The 23,948-nt window shown below is 41.4% G+C and overlaps 1 protein-coding gene across 2 annotated transcripts in view; it reads right to left on the minus strand.

Moving 5' to 3' along the window:
• Nucleotides 1-23,948, minus strand: part of NBAS (NBAS subunit of NRZ tethering complex) — a 1,050,553-nt gene that overhangs the window by 580,506 nt on the left and 446,099 nt on the right. For both annotated transcript variants that reach the window (XM_077488811.1, XM_077488809.1), the window contains exon 32: nt 20,440-20,553. In XM_077488811.1, the coding sequence (XP_077344937.1) occupies nt 20,440-20,553 (114 nt within the window). The remainder of the gene's footprint in view (nt 1-20,439; nt 20,554-23,948) is intronic.

Below are 23,948 nucleotides of genomic sequence, written 5' to 3' on the forward strand. Positions count from 1 at the left end.
ACAGGCTGATGGCTGTTCTGTACAAAACAGACCAATCTCTGCAACTTATGTACACCATTACATTTTTTTTTTTTCTTTGCAGCCTACAGGGGAATTTGGCATCTACAGCATCTGCAATAAAAGCACATTTAAGAAGTTCAGGTTTACCTGCATGTTAGTTCATTTATTTAAAATCTTGTTCCTAGCAAATGGGTCAGAGGAGACGCAGAGATACAGAAAAACAAAGCAAATATTTATCAAAGTTCCACATACTTGAAAGGGAAAGTATTTTGCAGCTCACCTTGTTTATTATGCATAAACCTAGCAATCTAGACTGGACTAGCATGTGACAAACAATCCTACAATTCCACTTACAGGAGTTAAAAATGTAATGTGTATTTTTATTTTATTTTTTTCAGGAGAAAAAATGATATCATTAGCTATGCAATCTGTAGATAAAAATTTGTCACAAAACTAAAAGATGACATGTGTTATTAAACAACTAGTGTTACTGTAGATTTGTGGCCCTTTACTCAACCTTGAGGCATTATTCCATCTACAGACACCAGCAATGGGGCATTATCCTTCCTACAGACACCAGCAATGGGGCATTATCCTTCCTACAGACACCAACAATGGGGCATTATCCTTTCTACAGACACCAACAGGGGAGCACTATTAATTCCATTGATACCAACGATGGGGCACCATACCTTCCATTGATACCAACAATGGGGCACAATTCCTTCCATTGATACCAACAATGGGGCACAATTCCTTCCATTGATACCAATGATGGTGGACAATTTCTTCCACTGATACCAATGATGGGGCACAATTCCTTCCACTGATACCAATGATGGGGCACAATTCCTTCCATTGATACCAATGATGGGGCACAATTCCTTGCATTGATACCAATGATGGGACACAATTTCTTCCATTGATACCAATGATGGGGTACAATTTCTTCCATTGATACCAATGATGGGGCCCAATTCCTTACATTGATACCAACGATGTAGCAAAATCCCTTCCATTGATACCAACGATGTAGCACAATTCCTTCTATTGATACAAACGATGGGACACAATTCTTTGTATTGATACCAATGATGTAGCACAATTCCTTCAATTGATACCAATGATGGGGCACAATTCCTTCCATTGATACCAATGATGGGGCAAAATTCCTTCCAGTGATACCAACGATGGGGCACAGATCCTTCCATCAATACCAACGATGGGGCACAATTTCTTCCACTGACACCAACGATGGGACACAATTCCTCCCACTGACACCAAAAGATGGGGCACAATAACTCCCACTGACACCAATGATGAGACATTTACTCCCACTGGCTCTAAAGTCTGAAGGACAGAAAACTGGCATTTGTCTAGAAAGTTTGGAGACCCCTGCTGTAGAACAAAAGTATACAATTTGTTATATAGCAAAAGTAGAATTACCATTCTGGTACAAAGCATTGCAAAGTTATTTACAAATTAAATATAGGCCTTTTCTTTTTTAATTTTTTTTTTCTTTTTTCACTTTTATACTTTTTTTTTTTTAGCGACACAAAAAATGAAAATAATGTAATTTAAAAATCCGTAAATAAATTATATTGTAAGTGTAATCTTGCTGGGCGCCAAATCTCATATATAAAATAGTGTATAATTGACGGAGATTAGCCACTTTTTAGGCACTTAAATATTATAAAAATACAAATTTATTAACACACTTTCATTAAAGTGATTGTAAAGCTTATTTTTTTTTTTTTTTACATAACATACATCTTATACTTACCCTCCTCTGTGCAAGGGTTTTACACAGAGTGGCCCCGATCCTTCTTTTCCTGGGTCCCCTCGTGGCGCTCCTGGCTCTTCTTCTTCTCGAGTGTCCCCATGGAGAGCAAATGGGGGCACTTGTGGGGGTGCGCTCACGAGCCCTGCTGCTGCATCCATTGACACAGAAAGCAAGACTCGGCCCCGCCCCCCGTGCCACTGGATTTAAATGACAGCAGTGGGAGCCAATAGTTCCTGCGCTATTAATCTATCCAATGAGGACCAGAGACAGCAGCTGGAACTGCTGTGCTTGCCCCAGTCATTGGAAAAATCAAGCTGACATAAAAAAAGGGGGGGGGGGGTGCAGCATAAAAAAAGTTTTTCACCTTAATGCATAGAATGCATTGTTTTTTTTCCCCCTGGTTAGCTGGCCAGTAACACAACTCCTGTATTAGCGTACCCCCCCCCCCCACACACACACACACACTCTGGATGAATGAGCACAGGGGGGATATTTGGACAGCAGCATTGTCAGTCTGGGGGAAAGGAGTGTTAGATGTACTAGTAGATTTAAATACCTTAAAGCGGTAGTAAACCCGCACATTTTTTTTTTTTTAAACCTGCAAAGCAAAAGGCATAATGAGCTAGTATGCACCGCATACTAGCTCATTATGAAATACTTACCTTAGAACGAGGCCCCGACATCTGGCCCGATCCACGCCGAGGGAGCTGACATGTTCCCTCGGCGTTTCTTCCGGGTATCGCGGCTCCGGCGCTGTGAGTGGCCGGAGCCGCGATATCGTCACTCTCGCGCATGCGCGCGGGAGATTTCAGTCCGGCTGCTTGGCTGCTGCCGGATTTTGACGGCGAGAAACCCCTTGTGCGCATGCGCCGCTGCAGGCAGCGGCGCATACCGAGGGGAATATCTCCTAAACCGTACAGGTTTAGGAGATATTTTTTTTACCTACAGGTAAGCCTTATTATAGGCTTTCCTGTAGGGAAAAGTTAAAAATGTGGGTATACAACCACTTTAACAAACTAAAGCCAAACTCCAGTTACCACTTTCTAAGTAGTTACAGAAAACTGTTTTTCCTGTTGAGATAAATGTTTTACATAAATAAAAGCTGATCACTGTGGGCACCCCTGCTAGTGTTAAATGGGATGTCTCTGCCTTCTGCTGGAGAGCTTGTTCTTTTGAAAAAAAAAAAACGACTTACTGGTTGGATCCCCAGGTGTAAAAAAAAAAAAAGAATGAAACCCTAAAACCATCAAAGCTAAGAAATGGTAAGCTTCATTATAATACATTTTTGCTTTAGGGTGAATACCACTTTAATATGGGATTTCATAGAAAAAAAATAGTATTTATATAATTTACTAGTATGGTTTCTTTAACTGACACCACATGTAAATCAAAGGTCACTCCTGATTTGAACAAAACAAATATAAAATTCAACAAATGATGATAAATGGGGAGTACTTGGAATGATCAGGGGTGGCAGTGGGATCCCCAGGGTTCTGTGCTGGGACCAATCCTATTTAATTTGTCCATAAATTACCTGGAGGATGGGATAAACAGTACAATCTCTGTATTTGCGGACAATACCAAGTTAAGCAGGGCAATAACTTCTCCACAGGATGTGGAAACCTTGCAAAAAGATCTAAACAAATGAATGGGGTGGGCAACTACATGGCAAATGGGGTTCAATGTAGAAAAATGTAAAATAATGCATTTGGATGGCAAACATATGAAGGCAATCTATACACTGGGGGGAGAACCTCTGGGAGAATCTAGGAAAAGGACCTGGAGGTCCTAGTAAATGATAGTCTCAGCAATGGCTTGCAGTGCCAAGCTACTGCTAGCAAAGCAAACAGAATATTGGCATGCATTAAAAAGGGTATCAACTCCAGAGATAAAACAATAATTCTCCCGCTCTACAAGACTCTGGTCCAGCCGCACCTAGAGTATGCTGTCCAGTTCTGGGCACCAGTCCTCAGGAAGGATGTACTGGAAATGGAGTGAGTACAAAGAAGGGCAACAAAGCTAATAAAGGGTCTGGAAGATATTGGTTATGAGGAAAGGTTGCGAGCACTGAACATATTCTCTCTGGAGAAGAGCCGCTTGAGAGAGGATATGATTTCAATATACAAATACCATACTGGTGACCCCAAAATAGGGATAAAACTTTTTCACAGAAGGGAGTTTAACAAGACTCATGGCCACTCATTAAAATTAGAAGAAAAGAGGTTTAACCTTAAACTACGTAGAGGGTTCTTTACTGTAAGAGCGGCAAGGATGTGGAATTCCCTTCCACTGGTGGTGGCCTCAGCGGGGGGCATTGATAGCTTCAAGAAACTATTAGATAAGCACCTGAAGGACACAACATACAAGGATATACAATGTAATACTGACATATAATCACACACACAGATTGGACTTGATGGACTCGTGTCTTTTTTCAACCTCACCTACTATGTAACATTATATTGTATTTCTGAATCATGCTTCTAAACAGTGATCTCACAGAAGTGACCGCTTTCTTGGCTGTAAAGGAGAGGAGGGTTTAGCTCAGCTTTCAGTTTGTGGGTTAAATACTGAATAAAGCTGAACTGTGGGCATTGCCAACATCATTAACCCCTACGTGACCCCCCCACCAACACGTACGCGCCACAGCAAAAGGGTGTGCTTTAATGCTCACATGCCGCACATATGCCTCGCTAAGTGGTCACCACGTATATGCTGAAGTGATTCTCTCTGCACACTCCTAGCACAAAGACCAAGCTGTCCAAGGCAGCTTTGGGCCTGGCTTAAGTCTTCTAGCTGGTAGGACTGGCTACCTATCATGTGACAGTGGTAACGGTGATTGTTGATCCTCCCAACCCCTCCTTTCAAACTGTATGAAAGACCCTGAGGTGGGAAGGGATTAAAATAGAACTCCCCACAGCTGATAAAGGATCTATTGCTCATTTATTGCCCTGGGATTATATAGCGCAGTGCAATACTTAACGAAAAAGCCAGTTCCTGGTGCCCCTGAGCTGGAATATGGTTGGGAACTCCTATCAGAAGCAATGTCCCTAGACTGATGATGTGGCCACTGTGTGTGAGAGAGGTCATGACAAGATCAGCCGATAAATGTCAGGAAGAGCAGTCATTACAACTGGAACCAGCAGGAAGAAAGAGCACATAAACATGAATTTAGTATTGTAGATGTAGCCAAGAGACGGCTATCTTTGCCTGCGATCAGGAGGCACTGTACAGTACAGTAACTTCCTGAATATAGAGTGACTGAACTTTAAAGAGGAAGCAAAGCATCTTGGGATGAGTAGTCCAGGGAGTCAGAGTTTACTTTCAGCTGGACTCTTTTGAACTACAACTACCAGACGGCTGGGAGGGAAGAACGGAATACTGGGAGAGTTGATAAAAGGCTTGTGAGCAGGCAGGCTCTTCCTCTTGGGACACTGGCATGGATCTGCAACCAAGGACTCTGTGTCTGAGGGTGCTGTAGCCGAATCGCGGCCTGTGCAAGAAAGAGTCATTGCGCGTCTGTTCGAGGGGCTTCCATTGTCAACTTGGTTGTTCAGCGGCTGCCTGAAGGCTGCTCCTGCTCTTTCCACATCAGATCCAGCTGGGCCACAGTGTGGCGCAACGCAAGGTCAGATGCCATCCCCTGAGCTAGGACCCAGAGGGAATTGCTGTAAAGTTTTCACATCTTGTCTTTAACACCACCAGTCACAGGGATCTGTGAGCGGGAACCTGCTCATCTTCTCTTGATAGACACTGCATGCAGACAATGTTGTTTCTCTTTCATTGCTTACACCTATCGAACTTTGTGTCGCATTACAACTAGTCAATCAGCTAAAGTGTTCATCTTGTGTCAGAGTATCACATGCACACTTTGCACCCCTTGCCTACTAAGACACACCAGCCTAAATTGTTTCACTCTGCTATACAGAACATTCTCTGACATTCACCTAAGTGCTAGCTGAAGATTCAAGGACTCTACTTATATAAAGGAACTACATTTAACCTCCCCCTCTTTAAAAGGGGTTGATATTGCAGTGCTTAAAAGGCCTTGATTTGCCTGGGACTTTATTTCTTAAAGGAACAGGTTAAAGTTTTCAAGTTAAACTGTTTGTGTTGAATTGCATACAATATTACACTTTGCCTGGGCCTGTGGGTTAAAATACACATAGGTTTCATATGTCCAAGCAGGGTTTTGACCATATCTAACTGTCCTTTATATTCTGTCAGATATTGTTTGTTGTTATTATTGCCTTTACCATCAGTAGTGCTTTGCTAGAGGTTCTCCTATAGAGGACACGCTTACGTCCTTCACCTTTAATGTCTTTATTACACCAGTAAACAAAGCTTAACTGTTTCACTAGACTTGTGTTTGTCGAATTATCGTTATTACTGACACACATGTCTGAACCCAGGGTATCAGAGGTGGCGGAGGACTTGCAGGGTTGGGGCAACTAGTGGGGTACCGATTTAACTAGCAGCCCTCACTGGAGTAGCGCTCCATAATTTTAATGAGTTCATAGCTCCCCTGAGTTAACCTTTCAGGATGATGGTTTTAAAAAGTGTTTTTCAAAGTCATAGAACCTTTTGTCTAGACTGGAGGAAAACTGTAAATATTGAGATATTTGGAAAGTGGGAAGAGGATGGGGTATTGTTTGACATAGCATGTCTTGAGGCAATAGGAGCAATGCAGACTGAACTTTAGATTAGAAGTAGTACACAGCACAACAATATAATAATACACTGATAATACACTGTGCAAGAATAGCAAAGTCCTAGATGTAGCAACAAAGCATAAAGCCATGGAGAGGAGTAAGGAGACCGTAGAAAAGTCACATCTCCATTTGAATGGCAATTTTCACAGAAATGATTATAAAACAAAGATCTTTAACCACACATGGACTGCAGAACTTTAGGGCAAATGAATACTGTTAAATCAGTCTGACACTATAATTAAGCAAAGAGAGAATTTGCATATATCAACCTAGCATAATCTAAACACAAATAAAGAAGATGTTAGGTGCTGAACAAATTAATGCATTTTGTTCTCCTTTTGCTGGCTGTCGTTAGAGATCTCCAGTTAACCACACTGTCCCTGTTGTGACAAAATAAAGGAAAAGTTATGTGCTAATGACGGTACGAAGCAGTGGGAGTTATAGCTGAAGTGGCACATTTATAATGGAACTTTACAAATTATTGCCGACTTTCTTATTCAGAGCGGAGATAGCACTGAACAAACAAAGCATGATGTCCTAATCAACAAATTACCTGCACACTGTTTACAGGGCAACCTTATCTCTAAACACCACCACGATGAACAGAATACTAAATATGGGTTTTATATCAAGATGAGGCACGTGGAGCCCAGTGAAGGCTTTGAACACTGTTCTACTGGGAATTTTAATTCATTTCACGTTTAAGCTTTAGGTAACTGCATTAGTACAGAGCAGGCAGAAGACAACACTTGCACCTGCCAAGCATGAGTAAACTAAATTGACGGGGCTATCAAAAATGAGCTCAGTCCTCTCCTGGGGCTCCTATGTAGCAGTGCTGTATACAGTACTTGTGTTACCTTCAACCTGGCGTGGTCCAAATGTTGCTTGCACAACCCTTAGTAATGATGTGATAAAAGGCAGGCATGCATAGTAAGTTGTTCAGCTGAGTATACTCTTCCACAGCTAGAGTCTGATGACCCTGTATGTTTGAGCCCTGAAAACAAACCTGTGCTTTGCCCATGAATGGCAACTGAAGTTTTGTTTTAAACTTCTCTAATCCACTACCGCACATGCCTCCTGAACTTACCTATACTAACACCCCACCCCAGCATCTACTTACCCATGTACCGGAGCCACCGTTTGTGCAATGCTCAGGCTGAAATCCTGTGCTGCATCAGTCATGCCAACACACAGACCTTACAGACTTTGTACAGGTACAGAAAGCAGCGGCAGTGTACTAAACACCTCCATACAAATCTAGTAGAGCTCAGTGAACAAGCATGGCAATTAAAAAGGAGGATTTCTGACTGAGAAGAAGTATTACATAGGATGTGGCTCAAGTAGAGAATTAAACTAGGATCAAACTCCCTTGTAGGATTCTTACCTATATGTAACCCTATAATAAGGCTTACCTATAGGTTCAGTAAATATCTCCTAAACGTGCACAGTTACTTTAGATGCAGCCGGTGACATCAGAGCAGTGCCATAAACAGTGACCCCAGCAAGCATGCACAGGAGTGATGTCATCGCCGAAGCCCACAAACCCGGAAGGAAGACCGGGTGAAGATGGAAACGTCTTCAGTAATGACAGTGAGATTGGCCCTACACCGTGACAAAGATTGGTAGAGTCCTCATCCCTGTGATTGGACCTGCACCATGACAGAGATTGGTAGAGTCCTTATCCCTGTGATTGGACCTGCACCATGACAGATTGGAAGAGTCCTCATCCCTGTGATTGGACTTGCATCTTGACAGAGATTAGTAGAGTCCTCATCTCTGTGCAAGCGTTGGCTAGAATGACTTGGATAAAGGGCTGTCGTACTTTTGCTTCCAGTAGATGAACGGTGATGAGAGAGCGAAAAAAAAAAAAAAAAAACAGTAAACAAGTGTAGTAAGGAAAGGTTGTATTAAAGTGAACCTGTTGCTTTGCCTTTAATGGTCCACTTTAAAGTTGTATTTTAAAAGTGAAGAGTAAAATAAATCTAATGGTTCTTACCATTCAGACATAAAAAATAAAAATAAAAACTGTCTGTTAAAATTACTCAGAAGACATGACCTTTATGTCAAGAGGATCAATTTTATTTTATGTAGTGCAGCTCTGCTTGTTATATCTTAAACATTGCCAGCACTTCTCTGACTTAAAGATTAAGTTCACCTTTAAAAAAAAAAAAAAAAAATTAATAATAATAAATGTACTTTTTTTGCAGGTAAAAAAGTGTGCATTTATTGTTATTTTTTTTCCCCCAAGAAGCGTGCAAAGCGTTGCCGCTGCTATCACCACATTGTAGATACAATCTCAGATCCTGCAGACTCTCAGCATAGTTGTCTGCTCGTACCTCATACGGGGAGGCAGTTACTTGAGAGCAGGAACCACAAGCTGTTAGCCGCAATAGCGGATGGTACTTGTGGGCATTCATTCACAGGAAACTGTGAATGTAGGATGCAGCTGTGAGAGCTGAGCCCCCAGTGGCTGTTCTGTTTTCAAATTGTGACAGGGGTACGGGGGGGGGGGGGGTGTCAGGAGGCTGCAGATGCTGCAAGTTCCAACCTAAAAATGGGTGGAATATGTAGCATATTCCAGAGGTGAACTTATCCTTTAACGCCTGTATATGTTCAGGTTACTGTGACCCAGCATAGCCTCCTCTCATTACAGCCCGAGTTACTCATCCTACCAATAGAGGTTGTAGAACACATTTTTTTCTACCAAGAAGCTGCCTAGCCAGAACTGCCTTAAATACTTTGAAGGAAGAAGGGGGATTCTTGCGTCAGAACATGCCTCTCTCCATATCAATGGGAATACAAAGCACTTTGAAGCAGGTTAAAGCTTAGAAGGAGGTCAAAGGCACCTTTAAAACTACTGTAAATGATTTCCTAAAGTGTGCCAAATGAATACCAAATGCACATGAAGATGAGCTGAATTTCTCCACTAACACAAGCCCAAAGTTTGTGGGCATCATTAAAGTTAATGACAGGGTCCCATTAATCACATAGATGCCAATTACATTTGCACTTTAAGCTGTTGAGATCTCCTTTAGTTAAGTATGAAGAACAAGATAGCGGTTTAGATTTATGCTTCACTTTCAATCATTTTTTGAGCGGAACTTAAAAAATAGAAAAGTATTGGATTGAAGCAAAGGTAACAGGAGTAGGCAACTGTACAAAGGTTAACATTGCAGGGTGTTTGTCTGAGCCAAATAGTCATGCTTGTATAAAAAAGAAGTTGGAGCTTCATAATGGTTAACTCAAACTGATGGACACTTAGTTTGCTAAAGCCCTCTGCATTGTAAGAAACTGCTTTCTTATGCCTTGTATACACGGTCAGAGATTCCAACAACAAAATCCATCAGATTTTTTTTAGACGGATTTTGTGCCAAACTTGTCTTGCATACACATGGTCGGACAAAAATTCTTGGAAAATCCGATCATTCGGAACGAGGTGACGTTTGTTGCACACGACGAGACTACGTAGACGCTAGTAGCCAATAGCTTTGGTCTCGTAATTTAATCTGAGCATGCGTGGGACTTCGTCCATTGGAATTCTCTACAAACGATTGGAAAAAATCAGATCGGATTTCGTTGTCGGAAAATTTTAGATCCAGTTCTCAAACTTTTTCCGTCGGGATTTCCGACAGAAAAAGTCTGATGGAGCCCACACACAATCGGATTTTCCGACAACATAATCCGATCAGACCTTGTGTACAGGGAATTATACTTGAGTTACCCAACTTCCACTCTTTATTGCATCTCAATACTACTGATCTCCAGCAGCCTTTCTACAGCCACATCCTGTCGGCATGCATGGACTCCGGTGACAGATTTGTTATTCATGGCAGTTTTTTTGTTAATGACAACACTTGACCATTGCCTGCATATTGTGTGTTAAAACAGATACAGGTAGTCTATTGAAAGTCCATGTCACAGGGTGACAAAATAGGAGCACAACAGGGACAGAGTGCTGTCATCCTATAACAGAAAGTGATTGAACAAGGACCATTATGCAGGATCAACAATTAAAATAAATATAGATATATATATATATATATATATATATATATATATATTTCTGTATAGTCTATTTCTTATAAGGAAGGAAAAGGAAAAAAAATAAAAAAAAACCTGGACATACCAATACAGAGAATGGACATGGATTCCATGAGAACAATACAAATGGCAATTCAAACACTAACAAGCCCTATTTGTTCTTTTAATTCTAAATTGTCCTTCTCCCCGGGGGGGGGGGGGGGTAAGCTACCCCACTTATTTTAGGGCCACTTCAGATTGTACTGGCGTAACTAGGCAGATACACGCTGCCCCCCAATGTGGGAAAGCATGCTACCGCCCAAAGTTTCACTAAGAAGCCTGCCCCGTCTGCCCTCGTGGGAGAGGGGGGTTCCGGGAACTTCCATCTGACCCTCTCCGGCCAACATGCGGCCCGAGGGCAAACACGAGGAAGACAACATTCCATTATGGTCCCTGCCTCCTCTAAAACATGGAGAGGAGGCAACAGATAATGTCGACGTCTGGCCGGCAGTCCACATTTCAGAGGGGGCCCAGGTGCTGTACAAGTGGTGACTCCACCTGCATTGTGGTCCCTATTCTAGGTTTTTTTTTTATATTGCTGACCAATACGTCCCCCGAGGGTAGGTTCAGCCAGCTCCAGCAGGGCAGTGTCCAAGCTGGAGGCAACATATCTGTCGTCCGAGGGGCCTAAATAGTGTCAAACTTCTCCTTGGAGCCATTACAGGTTGATACCCATTCCTCAGCTTCTCTAATCTCCCTCACCTTCCAGATCCACTCCCTGCCTAGAATATGTGTCTGCTTCCAGTAAGAGGGGAGCAGGCGTTTAGCTGTGTTTAGGAAGTGTGGCAAAGCACTCTTCCGGTATTGACTGACCGGCCTAGGAGGAACATGAAAAAGGAAGTTCAGAGGAGAGGGGAATGTCAATGCCCAATATATCCTGTATCTGAGTTTTAATTTCCTCCCAGAACGGCTTAATTTTCGGGCACTCCCACCATATGTAAAGTAAGTTGCCCCTGTGGCCACATTCTCTCCAGCAACGGTCAGACATGGTGTGATATATTCGGGATAGGGCAGCAGGCACCCTGTACCAGCGTGTCAGTATCTTGTAGTTTCTTGCATTCTAGACTCGATAGTGCTAGAGTGTGTTAGCCGGTACAGGAGAGTCAGCTGTTCCCCAGTATATTCCTTTCCTAGGTCCTGCTCCCATTCCCTAATATATATTGGCTTAGTCTCCAGTTCAGCTGAGCCCAGTAATTGGTATAGTTGAGAGACCATGCGGGGAGGGAGTTCCTCAACAACAAAGATGGTCTCGAATGGTATGAGCTGAGAGAAGTGGTTCTAATGGGTTGGTTTTGTGTAGCAAAAAAGCGGTTAAGTTGCTTGTGTCGCCAGAAGTGTAGAGGGAAGCTACCAATGGCGAGCCCTGAGAGTCTCAAGCACAAGAACAATTAATATTTTAATGAAGTTGTAAATTTATAAATATTGGAAATAACCTTTAAAATATTGTTTACATGCTATTGTGTATATAAGATTTTGGTGATTGGGATCACATCCACTTTAATTGGATATCAAACTCCAATGTTTGACAGCACTGCAACAAATTAATTCTATACATCAGCTTTTCAAAAAACAAGCACACTTTTGCTAGTGAAGTTTCTGTATCTGCAATGTTCCTTCCGACTCACTTTCCTGAGGAACACAGTGACAGGCTCCTCTTCTTTCTTTCCTCCATCCAGCCAGGTAGGAAACACAGACAGGAGATGAGTCAGCAGGAGCTGATGTGTGCTTATTGTGGTGCTACAGGTTAATTATGGAAAGAGGGCCATGTGACATTGCTGGACCAATCTATCTACCCTCCTGCCACCTCTCTTGTAAAGTCTTTTTGTGTGTGCTTTACAGTGAAGAGGCATCTCATACACAAATAGCATACCCCTATTAAAGCAATGTTTTGGAGTAATTTGCAGCTGACCCCCATTATTTACCAGAGTAGAAACTGAAAACAAAATTCCAGGCAAAAGGAAAATAAAAATGCCTTGACCGTTAAATGATAAAATAAAAAAAATAAAAAATAGATAAAAACAGCTCTTGGTGCGATATTTACCTTTAAAACAGAAGCTCAGATTTTACGATTATACTCACCTATGTGGATGCAGCATTGATTCGATTTGATGCTGCATCTGTTCCCTGCCGTATCTGCATAGAGAACAAAATGATCAAATACCACTAATCACTCAGGTCTCCCCTCCGCTCTGAGCAGAGAAGATGTGACTCTGTCGCCAGCTCTCTGCTTTGGCCTCCCAGGGGGAAGAAGCAGCTGGCTCAGTGTCCCAGTGGTGCAGCTGAGATGCTGAGCCAGCTGCCAGTCCAGGCATCTGGGTGGACCGGCTGAGTGACATCAGACGACAGCTGGCTTTTATCAACATATTTCGTGTTAGCACCGCAACACTGCAGCCCTGCAGTTAACCCATTTCCTCTGAGCCACAGTTTGTCCTACAACAGCCCCCAGCATGTGACTGTTACCAAATAAAAATGATTGCCTGTTTTTCCCACAAACATAGCTTTCTTTTGGTGGTATTTGATCTCCTCTATGTTTTTTATTTTTTCCACTATAAACAAAATAGACCGATGATTTTGAAAAAAATACTTTTTGCTATAAAACACATTGAATAATTTTTTTTTTTTTTTTTTATCAAATTTTTTCATAAATTTATGCCAAAATGTATTCTGCTACATATTTTGGGTAAAAAAAAAAAAAAAAAAAATCCCAATAGGCGCTTATTGGTTGATTTGCACAAAAGTTATCTCGTCTATAAACTATGGGATATATTTATGGCATTTTTATTTCTACTAGTAACGGCAGCGATCAGTGATTTTTAGCAGCACTGCGTAATTGCAGCGGGAAAAATTGGACACTAAGTGACACTAATAGAGTGATCAGTGCTAACAAAAATGCACTGTCACTGTATAAATGACAGTGGCAGGGAAGGGGTTAACATCAGGGGCGATCAATGGGTTAAAGTGTGATCCTAGGAAGTGATTTATAACTGTGTAGGGGATGGTTTAACTGGAGGAAGAGAGAGATTTGTGTTCCTGATTAGCAGGAAGAACAGATTTCTCTCTTCCTCTCTGACAGAATGGCGGTCTGTCTTGTTTACATAGGCAGACCACTGTTCTGCCTCTCCAGAAAACATTAGTCAGGTCCAGGCAGCCATCGCAGCTGCTGGACCCGCTAATTGGTTCCCGCAGTGTCCAATCACATCGTGAGCGGGTCACTGGCAGTGCATGCCCCAGATCCAGAGGCTGAAATGTACAGGTACGGTATTTCGCACAGCTGGGCCACCCTGCCACAGTAAATGTGCAGTGGGTGGTCTGGAAGCAGTTAAAGGATAAGTTTACCTATATATATATATATATATATAAAGAATTGTACATTTTTTTTTGCAGGTAAAAAAATATGCATGTATTTTTTATTTTATTTTTTTATCAGCAGCCTGTGAAGCATTGCACCCATGATCAGCAGATCACGGGTGTAATCTCAGATTCCTGCGGACTGGCCATGTAGCGGTCTGCCTGTGCCAAGCAGTTAATGAATGAAAAGAAAACTCAATTAACTAGCGAGTGATCACCAATGCCCTGGTAGTTCCAGGAAAACTACTAGCCGGGGACCTCATTCATCTCCTCTGGCGATGCCAAAAACTTCATTGATACTGGAGCGGGGTTCTCTCTACTGTCAACAGAGTTTTTCAAATGACTGTTCCTCTAAATCCAATTTGCTGTCTGCTAGATGTGCTTGAAGAGGTGATTCCAGAGGAGATGACAAGAGTAGCCTTTTCTAGGGCTTTATTTCAGGCTAGGAAACTAATTCTGCAACCCCACCATCTGTCAAAACCTGGGTGAATCATATGGGGAACACCCTTTTCTCAACATAGGGGTCGGTTGGGCAAATTTGAGGCCCAAAGGTTCTGCCCCCCTTGGCTTGATACCTCTGGGCTGAGTCCTAGAGCAGGGGTCATCAACCCCGTCCTCAGGGCCTACTAACAGGCCAGATTTGCAAGATAACTGAAATACATCACAGGTGATATAATTTGCTGCTCAGTGATTGCAGTATTCTGGTCTGACCTGTTAGTGGGCCCCAAGGACAGCGTTGATGACCACTGTCCTAGAGAACTCATCCTGATGAGACTTCTACAATGTCCACCTGGATGATTGTATTAAATGGTCTTCAGCATACATGTGGTTTACATTTAGTTTTTCTTTTCTCTGGACTCTATGTTTATAATGTTTAGTTTAGTCTCAATCTTCTTATACGGATTGCTGGATATGCTGTATAATAGATTTATTAGGTCATGATATGATGTGGTGCAACACAAATTATCTTTCTAATACAACTGAATGTATATGGTTTATAGCTCTGTGTCAGCTCACTGAATTGTCTTTGTATTTTGTTTATTTTCAATAAAACCTTTTCTGATTAAAAAAAGAAAAAGAAAAAAAAAAAAAAAAACTACAAGCTGTCAGCCATAATGGCTGACAGTAGTTCCCATATTCACAGAATATGTGAATGAATGATACAGCTGAGTGGGTGGAGCTCCGCACAGCTGCACTTTTTTTTTCAGAATTGTGACAGCAGGTGCAGGGAGAATATCCCCTGACTGCTAGCACAAAAAGGACTTGGGGAATCATGATGTGGGAGCTGCTACATCACTAACATGTTACATCTGGAATATGCTATGCTTGATAGCAAAGAAAGGACATCAAAGCATTAAAAGGTTAGTTAAACTTTTCAGAAATATGAAGGTGAGCTAATACCCGACACTCTGCCCATCCCCTGGTCACTGTTGTATTTACCCTTCGTGGGTGATGAGCTGTCAGTGCCCACACAGCCAGAGAAGTGGTCCAGAGATTTGAAATCCTAGTTTTTCTCCCCCGTCTCGCTGTAAGAGTTCCAGGATGGATGAGAGCAATTCTGATTGGTCAGCACTGGCACATCACAACTTTGACCAAGAAGCCTTCTGAAACATCCTGGAAGCCCTACAGAAGGAAGGGGAAGAAGAGTAGGGATTATAAAAGCCTGGACTTCTAACAACAGCTGTGTGGGCACTGACAGCTCATCATCCACGAAGATAAGTACAGTGAGGACTGGAGGGGGGGGGGGGGGGGGGTATAGGGTGTTAGTTCACCTTTTCATTTTTTTCTAAAAATGATGAACTTAAACTGAATTTTATTGCTCTTGCAGCTTATAGCTTGAGAATAACATTCTACTTGACAAGACAGAATTTCTCTTTTTTATGATTAACTAAACATTTTGTTCAGAAAAACAAACTCAGCATTCCAACACCCCAGAGTCTCAATATTGTTGCCTTCTTGCTTGCCTGAATGGTGAACCATCATTGAGGGATGTATATGGTTTGCTGCTGTGACTGACAAGCTTTGCTCTGACCTCATCCTCCCTAGTGAACCTTGTATGGGTCACAATTCTGGAAAATGTTTGAAATGCAAAGAACAAAATATCTCCATCCACGAGAATGATTGTTAAAATCCTCATAGGCAAGCTAAACCTCTACTTCAAGACACATACAATGACCTTCCTGGGTCTTCATTATTATAAGTACCCAAAACAATTTCACAGAGTCTTGGAGAAGTCAGCAAAAAGCAGGCTGATGTCTGACTTAAACGTACAACAAATCTCTCCTAAACAGCCCAAAATTAACTGTCCAAGTCCACTATGTGGGGGAAAAAAAAGGCGAAAGCAGCTATTTATTTTACTCTGCATGGTGTTTTACAGCTACAGATCAGAATATAGCTCCCTACCATCCTTCCTCTAAAACTTCCCAAGAAATGTGCAGCCTCTAGAACTTGGCAACAAGTAAACAATCACATTTATTAAGCCCACAGCTACAGAATTCCGGTAGAAGAGAATTAATCAATAGTTTAGTCTTTCCTCTGGCATTGAGAGCACACCACCACAGAAAGAAATTAGTTACAGCTGAGTTGCAGCTAAAAGATAGAGAATTTATCTAAGAGCTCTACGGGCAATCATTACCAGCGCGCACTGGTGCAATAAGCCGGCCGATGCTCCCCGTCAGGCCTTTGTGTGAATGCAGTGAAATATTAATGTGATACTAGGAAAGAAATATGCCCCAGATTACTAAGTCTCTGAAAAACCCACATTCTGAACAATCTTTTAGTAGCCCCAGTGCTGATAAACGTGTGCATGTCGGCAACAGTCGTGCGTTAATGTGCAGGGCCACATGCACAAGCTCACAATGTGCGGTGTGGTACCATCCATTGAGAGTGGCATCCCAATGTAATATACAGTACAATGCAACATAGTGCACCACAACACAGTACGAGGAGGAGCAAAATAACAGTTTAGGTTTTATGTCTCACGTTCAATCATTTTTATCGATTGGAATTTTAAATAATAATAAAGTATTGGGTTGAAGCAAAGTTAAACGGAGTATAGACAACCATAAATATTCCAGTACAAAAGCTTAACATTGGAGTGTTTGAGCCAAATAGTCACGTTTGTATTAAAGTAGATATGATGGAGCTTCATAACATTAACTCTCACTGGGGGACATTTAGTTTGTTAACTCCTTAGCACTGGAGGCAGGCATTTCGGTCGTGTGACCACCGTGATTGGCTGTCGCAGCGGTCACCTGATCAACAAGCTACCAAGTAGTGATTGGGAGGTTGTTGTTACTGCTGCGATTTGCACGTGCACACAGTGAGAAAGTGGCTGTGCAGCCGCAAAAGCTTCACTGCTGGTTCCGCTCAGCATAGATGGAAGTGCCAGCACCCGAAAGCCAATTCAAGGATCAGGTGAGGACACCGCTGGATGCCTCGACAGGTAAGTGCTCTAATAGTAAAAGTCAGTAGGTACAGTATTTTGTAGCTGCTGACTTTTATTTTATTTATTTATTTATTTATTTTGGGGGGAGGGGGGGCACAGAACTCCTCTTTAACCACTCAAGGGCCGGAAGGATTTACCCCCTTAATTACCAGGCCAATATTTGCATTATGGTACTGCTTTACTTTAACTGACAATTGTGCGGTCGTGATTTATTTGGACCCAGTATCAAAATAAAATTGATGTCTTTTTTCCCCCCTCAAAATAGCGCTTTCTTTTGGTGGTATGTGATCACCTCTGCGGTTTTTATTTTTTGCTCTATAAACAAAAAAAATAGCGACAATTTTGAAAAAAAATATATATATTTTTAACTTTTGCTATAAGACATATCTGAAAAAAACTATAAAAAAAAATTTATTTCTTCATCAGTTTAGGCCAATATGTATTCTTCTACATACTTTTAGTAAAAAACAAAACACAAAAAAAACAATAATTGTATTGTTTTAGCAGGACTGCAGACAAATCGGACACCTGACACTTTTTTGGGAGCCAGTGACATTATTACAGTGATCAGTGCTAAACATATGCACTGTTACTGTACTAATGAAACTGACAGGGACGGGTTAACACTAGGGGTGATCAAAGGGTAAGTGTATCCCTAGGGGATGCTTTCTAACTGTGTGGGGGATGGACTGACTGTATAAACAGAGAGATCCATGTTCCTGCTCAGCAGGCACACGAGATCTATCTGTTCATACCTGACAGGACGGTGATCTGACTTGTTTACATCAGCAGACCATCAACCTGTCTCTCTGGGGAGTGATTGCGGGTGGCCAGACCCGTTGACTTTCTCCCCGCTGGCCAGGCGGCACACGGGCTAGTGCACGATATGTTGTTTCACACAGCTGTGCCACCTTGTCACAGTATATCTGTGGTGGGTGGTTGGCGAGTAGTTAAAAAGTATGTTACCCCCAACATTTCCTATTCCTGATATGTACCTGCTGTACCATGTACTTGCATAAAAAGGTATCCTGTTCTCTTTGTATTGTCCCTTGTGTGAAATCCCTGGTGTTCCTGCCAGTCTCTCTGCTTTCATATTAAAAACTGATCACACTAGGCATGAGAGCACAGTGTAAAGCCAGCCTGCTCCCACTCAAACAGCCATTCACTGGAAAGACCAGTGTACTATTGTTTTTCCTCCCCTAGCCCTGAGCTCCTTCTGCAGAGAATCACTTATAATGAAAAAGTAGAAAAAAGGTATATATATATATATATATATATATATATATATATATACACACACACACATATACAAATGTTTTGCCTTTAATTTCCATTTTAAACTGAATTGTTTGTTGTACAAGGTGAGTGTTCACATATACTTTTAAGCTCTGTGCACTGTAAACAAGTTCCATTTTCATGTGTGTTTCTACGTGTTCTTGTGTTTCAGTGTCCTGATTTCCCACAACCTCCTTACACCTTCCTGTGTGCATGCATGGACTCCAGGGATAAGCTTAATTTTTCAGGGCATGTTTTCTGTTTTTGACAACACTTGACCATGCCTATATACAGTAACATATGCTAAAACAGACATGTGTAGTCCATACTGAAAGGCTGTGTGACAGGGTGACAACATAGGCGCACAACAGGGACAGAGTGTTGTCACCATATAACAGAAAATTTATGAAAAAGACTATTATGGCAGAATTAACAAAAAATATTATTTATTTTTGTTTATATCTTTTTATATATTTTACTGAGTATTTCAAATGACAAAGTAGATTAACGTATGCTATGCATTTCTGATAAAGTTAAAGATTACAGAAACAGAGGGCATCAGGCCCTTAAGTATTGTCAAAATAAAGTAACTGTTGGAATGGTGTTACAAATATCCAAAAATTAAGTATAGGGGGTAAAAGTAAGCATAGAAGAGAGAAGGAAGAGGAGAAGTTAAGAGAGGACACTGAGAACCAATAGCCTCCCGAGCTTGCCGCTGACCAGGAGTTCAAAGGATGGTCAGTACATTTAATGGTAAATCAATATACGAATTGGTGATCAAGTCACCTAATAGACACCAAAAAATTGTTGATCGATTGATTGATTTTGGAGAATTGGCTGTGTGAGTCCTAATTCCAATAGGTGCCAAAATAAATGGAGATTGTAGTGATGATTCTCAGATGCCATTAAACTCTTATCAATGAAGAAGTGTCATCTGAATTCAAAGTGTTTGATATAGTTGACATTTTGCACTGAGGTGTCCATTTTTTCTCTGAATAGAAGTGTTTTAACATTTTTTATTATTTTTTTTTATTTTTTTTTAATGAAGCTGTAGATTTATAAATACTGGAAATAACTGGAAAGAACAGTAATGATTATATGATATTTTGGTGACTGGGATTATATCTACTTTAATTGGTTATTACCACAATACATATATGGCACGTTGGGGCCTACTGCGTTGTTAAAGGGTTATGCAGGATTATTTAATCTGTTGCAGTGTGTTGGCAGCCCGCTCATAATGAATGGGTTACCTTTAAGTAGAATTCCTAACTGGTCTTTAAAATGCCCTCCCCTTCCTCGCATCTATACTAACTAATCTATTTTCAGCCATCTCCAATCCGGTCATGTGATGCGGCTCCCCTGTGTCAGCCAGCGGCGGCTAACAACAGCTGGGAAAGCCGGGAGTGATGACATCACCCATAGGTTCCGATGTCCCTCCACCTGCCGCTGGCTGACAGAGGAGATGGATCATATGACTGGACCAGGCTGAAAATAGGCAAGTATATACATCTTCTTTACACAGGTTAGTTAGTATAGGTCAGTGATGGCAAACTTTGGCACCCCAGATGTTTTGGAACTACATTTCTCACGATGCCCATGCACTCTGCAGAGTAGCTGAGCATCATGGGAAATGTAGTTCCAAAACATCTAGAGTGACAAGGTTCACCATCACTGGTATAGGTTAATACCTAAAACAAATATAATGAAAAGAATGCTATCATGCTATTAATACCACCAATGAAATTACAAATTGTATTGTGTGCCCTTTATTAGATAAGAAAAAAATGTACCTGCAACTCTCAGCAAATGAGCCAGTGACAGTAGCTTGGATGCCTGCTTGTAGCTGGTGGAAGACTGAGAAATACACTTCTTGATGAGGCTAAGGCGATCGGAACACAAACGCACTGCAATGATAAAGAGCAAGATACAGATTACATAAAGGTCCCTATAAACTATGTCAAAGTTCTCTGGTAAGCATAAATTATGTTTGATTTGGCCACATATTCCCAATGCAATTTTAGAATACCAACCTTTTCTGTAAGTGATTTTTTCCATACCTAGAACAGTCACACAAATGCAGAATAATTCAATAATTCAACACTTCTTAGTGTGCAAAGTTCCTGCCATAAGCAAAATATTCCATAGTCAAGTATTTGTTTTAAAATATATAATAGCACACTTCACCCTTTTCATATCAGAAGCACAGCAATCTATAGAGCAGGCAATGTGAAATCATAAAAAATATTAAAAGCTACAGATTTCTAATGATTAAAAAATAAATAAATAAAAGCTACAGACTATACTGGACTGCTTTAAGATTCATTCGAACAGAAAACATGTTAACAACAACCTATTTTTGCAGACACTTTCAGTGCTGGCAAGTTGTAGAACACTGCAAAGATCCCCATACATTTTTCAAGTCTGTTTAGGAAGTTTTTGTGACTGTGGGAGAAAGTGAGGAGGCCAGCAGCTCCAACAAGCCCATTATCGCTCAATCCAGACATTTCCATTATTTCAAGTATAATTAAAGTGGAGTTCCACCCAAAAGTGCCCCCCGGTGCCACAATTGGCACCTTTCAGGGGGGAGGGGGGGGGCAGGGTACCTGTCTGACAGGTATCCTTTCCCACTTCCGGGAGCCTCACCCGGGGCTATTGACGTCACCGCTGGGACTCCCTCCTCCTTCCCCTGTCTCCAGGCCAGTAGGAGAGAGGAGCGGGCTTCATGCATGAGCAGTAGGGTTCCCAGCGTGAAGCCGAAAGGTACCCTTACACGCAATGGCAGCGGCTGCACCTGACAGCTGATGGAAAAAACAGCTGCAGTGCCGACATCGCTGGACTCCAGGACAGGTAAGTGTCCTATTATTAAAAGCCAGCTGCTGCAGTATGTGTAGCTGCTGGTTTTTAATATTAATTTTTTTATTTTTTGGGTGGACCTCCGCTTTAAAGCCCTTTTTGTTCAGTTTTGGATGGAGTGGAGAGGGATTAAAACACCTATTAGGGTTTTATTGCTGTCTGTGCCCTCATTAAGAAGATTCACCCTGTCTATTTGTCCTGTTTGCCATTATGATCGAAAGTGAACGTAAAAGAAAATCCCAAATTGTGGGTTATCCCCAGAAGAGTAATAGAGGGGATCTTGCAATGGTGACACTAGTTCTGGTAACCTGGGGGTCCCCAAGAGATTCTTTTAATTTGCAGTGATTTTCCCTCACTTCTTTTTAGGCTATAGGACAGGAAGTGAAGGGAAATACCTGCAATGGGACATGATGGCAAAAAAAAAAAAAAAGAATTGACATGTGTTATAAACCTCCTTTGCTCTATCCAAAATGAAAAAAAAAAAAAAAAACCCTTTGCCTATAGTTCTCTATAGGCAAATAGCTCAACTGTCTACCCGAATAGATAATATTTGGTCTGATTTTTTGCATTTTAGCAGTCCTTCACATCTCATAGCTGGTAAATTTTGCTGATCTGAGAGATCATATATAAAACAAAATCTGACGGTGTGGTCAGCTTTGGACCATATCTGCAGGAAACAAATATATTGTATTTTTTAATTTGATAAAAGGTATCAAGTGTCCGTATCTGCTGGAGAAGGATCTGTTAGTAAATGTGAGATGGACTTTTACAGTCATCAAGGCAACCACAATTTAATCAGAATGCTTTACTTTTTCCAAGATACAAATAAAAATTTAATAAAGAGTCTTTGTACAGAGAAGAAAATTAATTCTAGAGTAACCTAAAGAAGAGAACACTAAGGGCTCGTTTTCACCAGCCTGCAAGCTAAAATCCATGCATGCTGGTGACACTTCACTCAACTCTATGCACCACAGAGTGTTGTGACATGCTGTGATGTGTCACACTGCATAAAAATGCATACAAGCTTGTATTCGGATTTCACTTGTTCATTTTCAGATGCTTACCTACTGTATGTACCACCATTGTATTTTCAATAAAAAGATTTATACAAAAAAAAAATGCATACAAGCTGTTTTTATATGCACCAGACACCATAACACATATATGGTGTGAACAGGGCACAACGCAAACAAATGTTACATAGTTACATAGTAGGTGAGGTTGAAAAAAGACACAAGTCAATCAAGTTCAACCTATGGTTTCTGTGTGTCCCCAAATTGAGCCTGTGTTGATCTATGTAGATCAACAGACATAGTATGAATGAGCCCCAATGGTCCATACTTAAAAGAAAAGTGTAGGATTCATTTTTATTTTGGAATCACACTTACCTAGGTGGATGCAGCATCAGTCTGTTGCTGCATCTGTCCCCTGCCGGCTCTAACACAGAGAACTGAGTGATCAAACTCCGCAAAACGCTCGGTTCTCAGAGCTCCCTGACCAGAGAGCTGGTGACTGTTAGTCACCAGTTCTCTGTCCCTCCCAATATAGAAGAAAATTACTGCTCCAGAAGCGTCAGAACCTTGAAGAGTACCTGCCCTATTATGAACTTGCAGGTGCTGGCTCTGCACAAGTTTAAGAGAAAGGAAAAAATCCTGGACGGCCGCACACCACTGAAGGCATCTTTATTACAAAATTTAAAATTCAATGCAGTCACTTCATGTACAAAAGAAACAGAGAGAAGCAACTAATGCGTTTCACACCATGTAGTGGTGATTAATCATAGCTCGTGATTAAGCACCACTACATGGTGTGAAACACGTTAGCTGCTTCTCCCTGTTTCTTTTGTACATGAAGTGACTGAATTGGATTTACATTTTGCAAAAAAGATGCCTTCAGTGGTGTGCGGCCGTCCAAGATTTTTTATTTTCTTCTCTGTTCCTCCCAGTCTGGGAGCAGCTGCCTCCGGCTCTCAGGGGGCTTGCTGAGAGGCTGAGTAAGGTGCTGGTCCAAGCCCCTGGGTTAACCCCGACCATATGGTGCGATCTTTTCCAAGCCTGGACCAGCTATGTGACTTCAGGCTGTTGTCTGCTGAAAACGGGTGACAGGAGTTCAGAATGCACTGCACGACTGTGATCTACAGAAGTACGGCTAAATGAGCTTTGGCTATACTTCTCCTTTAAAAGCGTTATGTTCCCTTTAGCACCTGACCACAATTAATTTACTTACTTTAGTGACATGCATGTACCAAGCAACAGGAGGAGCATAATACTATGCTGCAAAAGAGTTTCTCTCCAAGGGTTCCAGTGCTCATTGTGAAGGCAGTTTTGTTCTAAATAATAAGTTGGCGTCTTGGAAGTGAAAGTATTGTTAAATATATATACACACACACACACATATATATATATATATATATATATATATATATATATATATATATATATATATA

Source organism: Lithobates pipiens, unplaced genomic scaffold (genome assembly GCF_037356315.1).
Source record: "Lithobates pipiens isolate NorthernLeopardFrog02 unplaced genomic scaffold, aLitPip1_a1.2 Scaffold_18, whole genome shotgun sequence".
Lineage (NCBI taxonomy): Eukaryota > Metazoa > Chordata > Amphibia > Anura > Ranidae > Lithobates > Lithobates pipiens.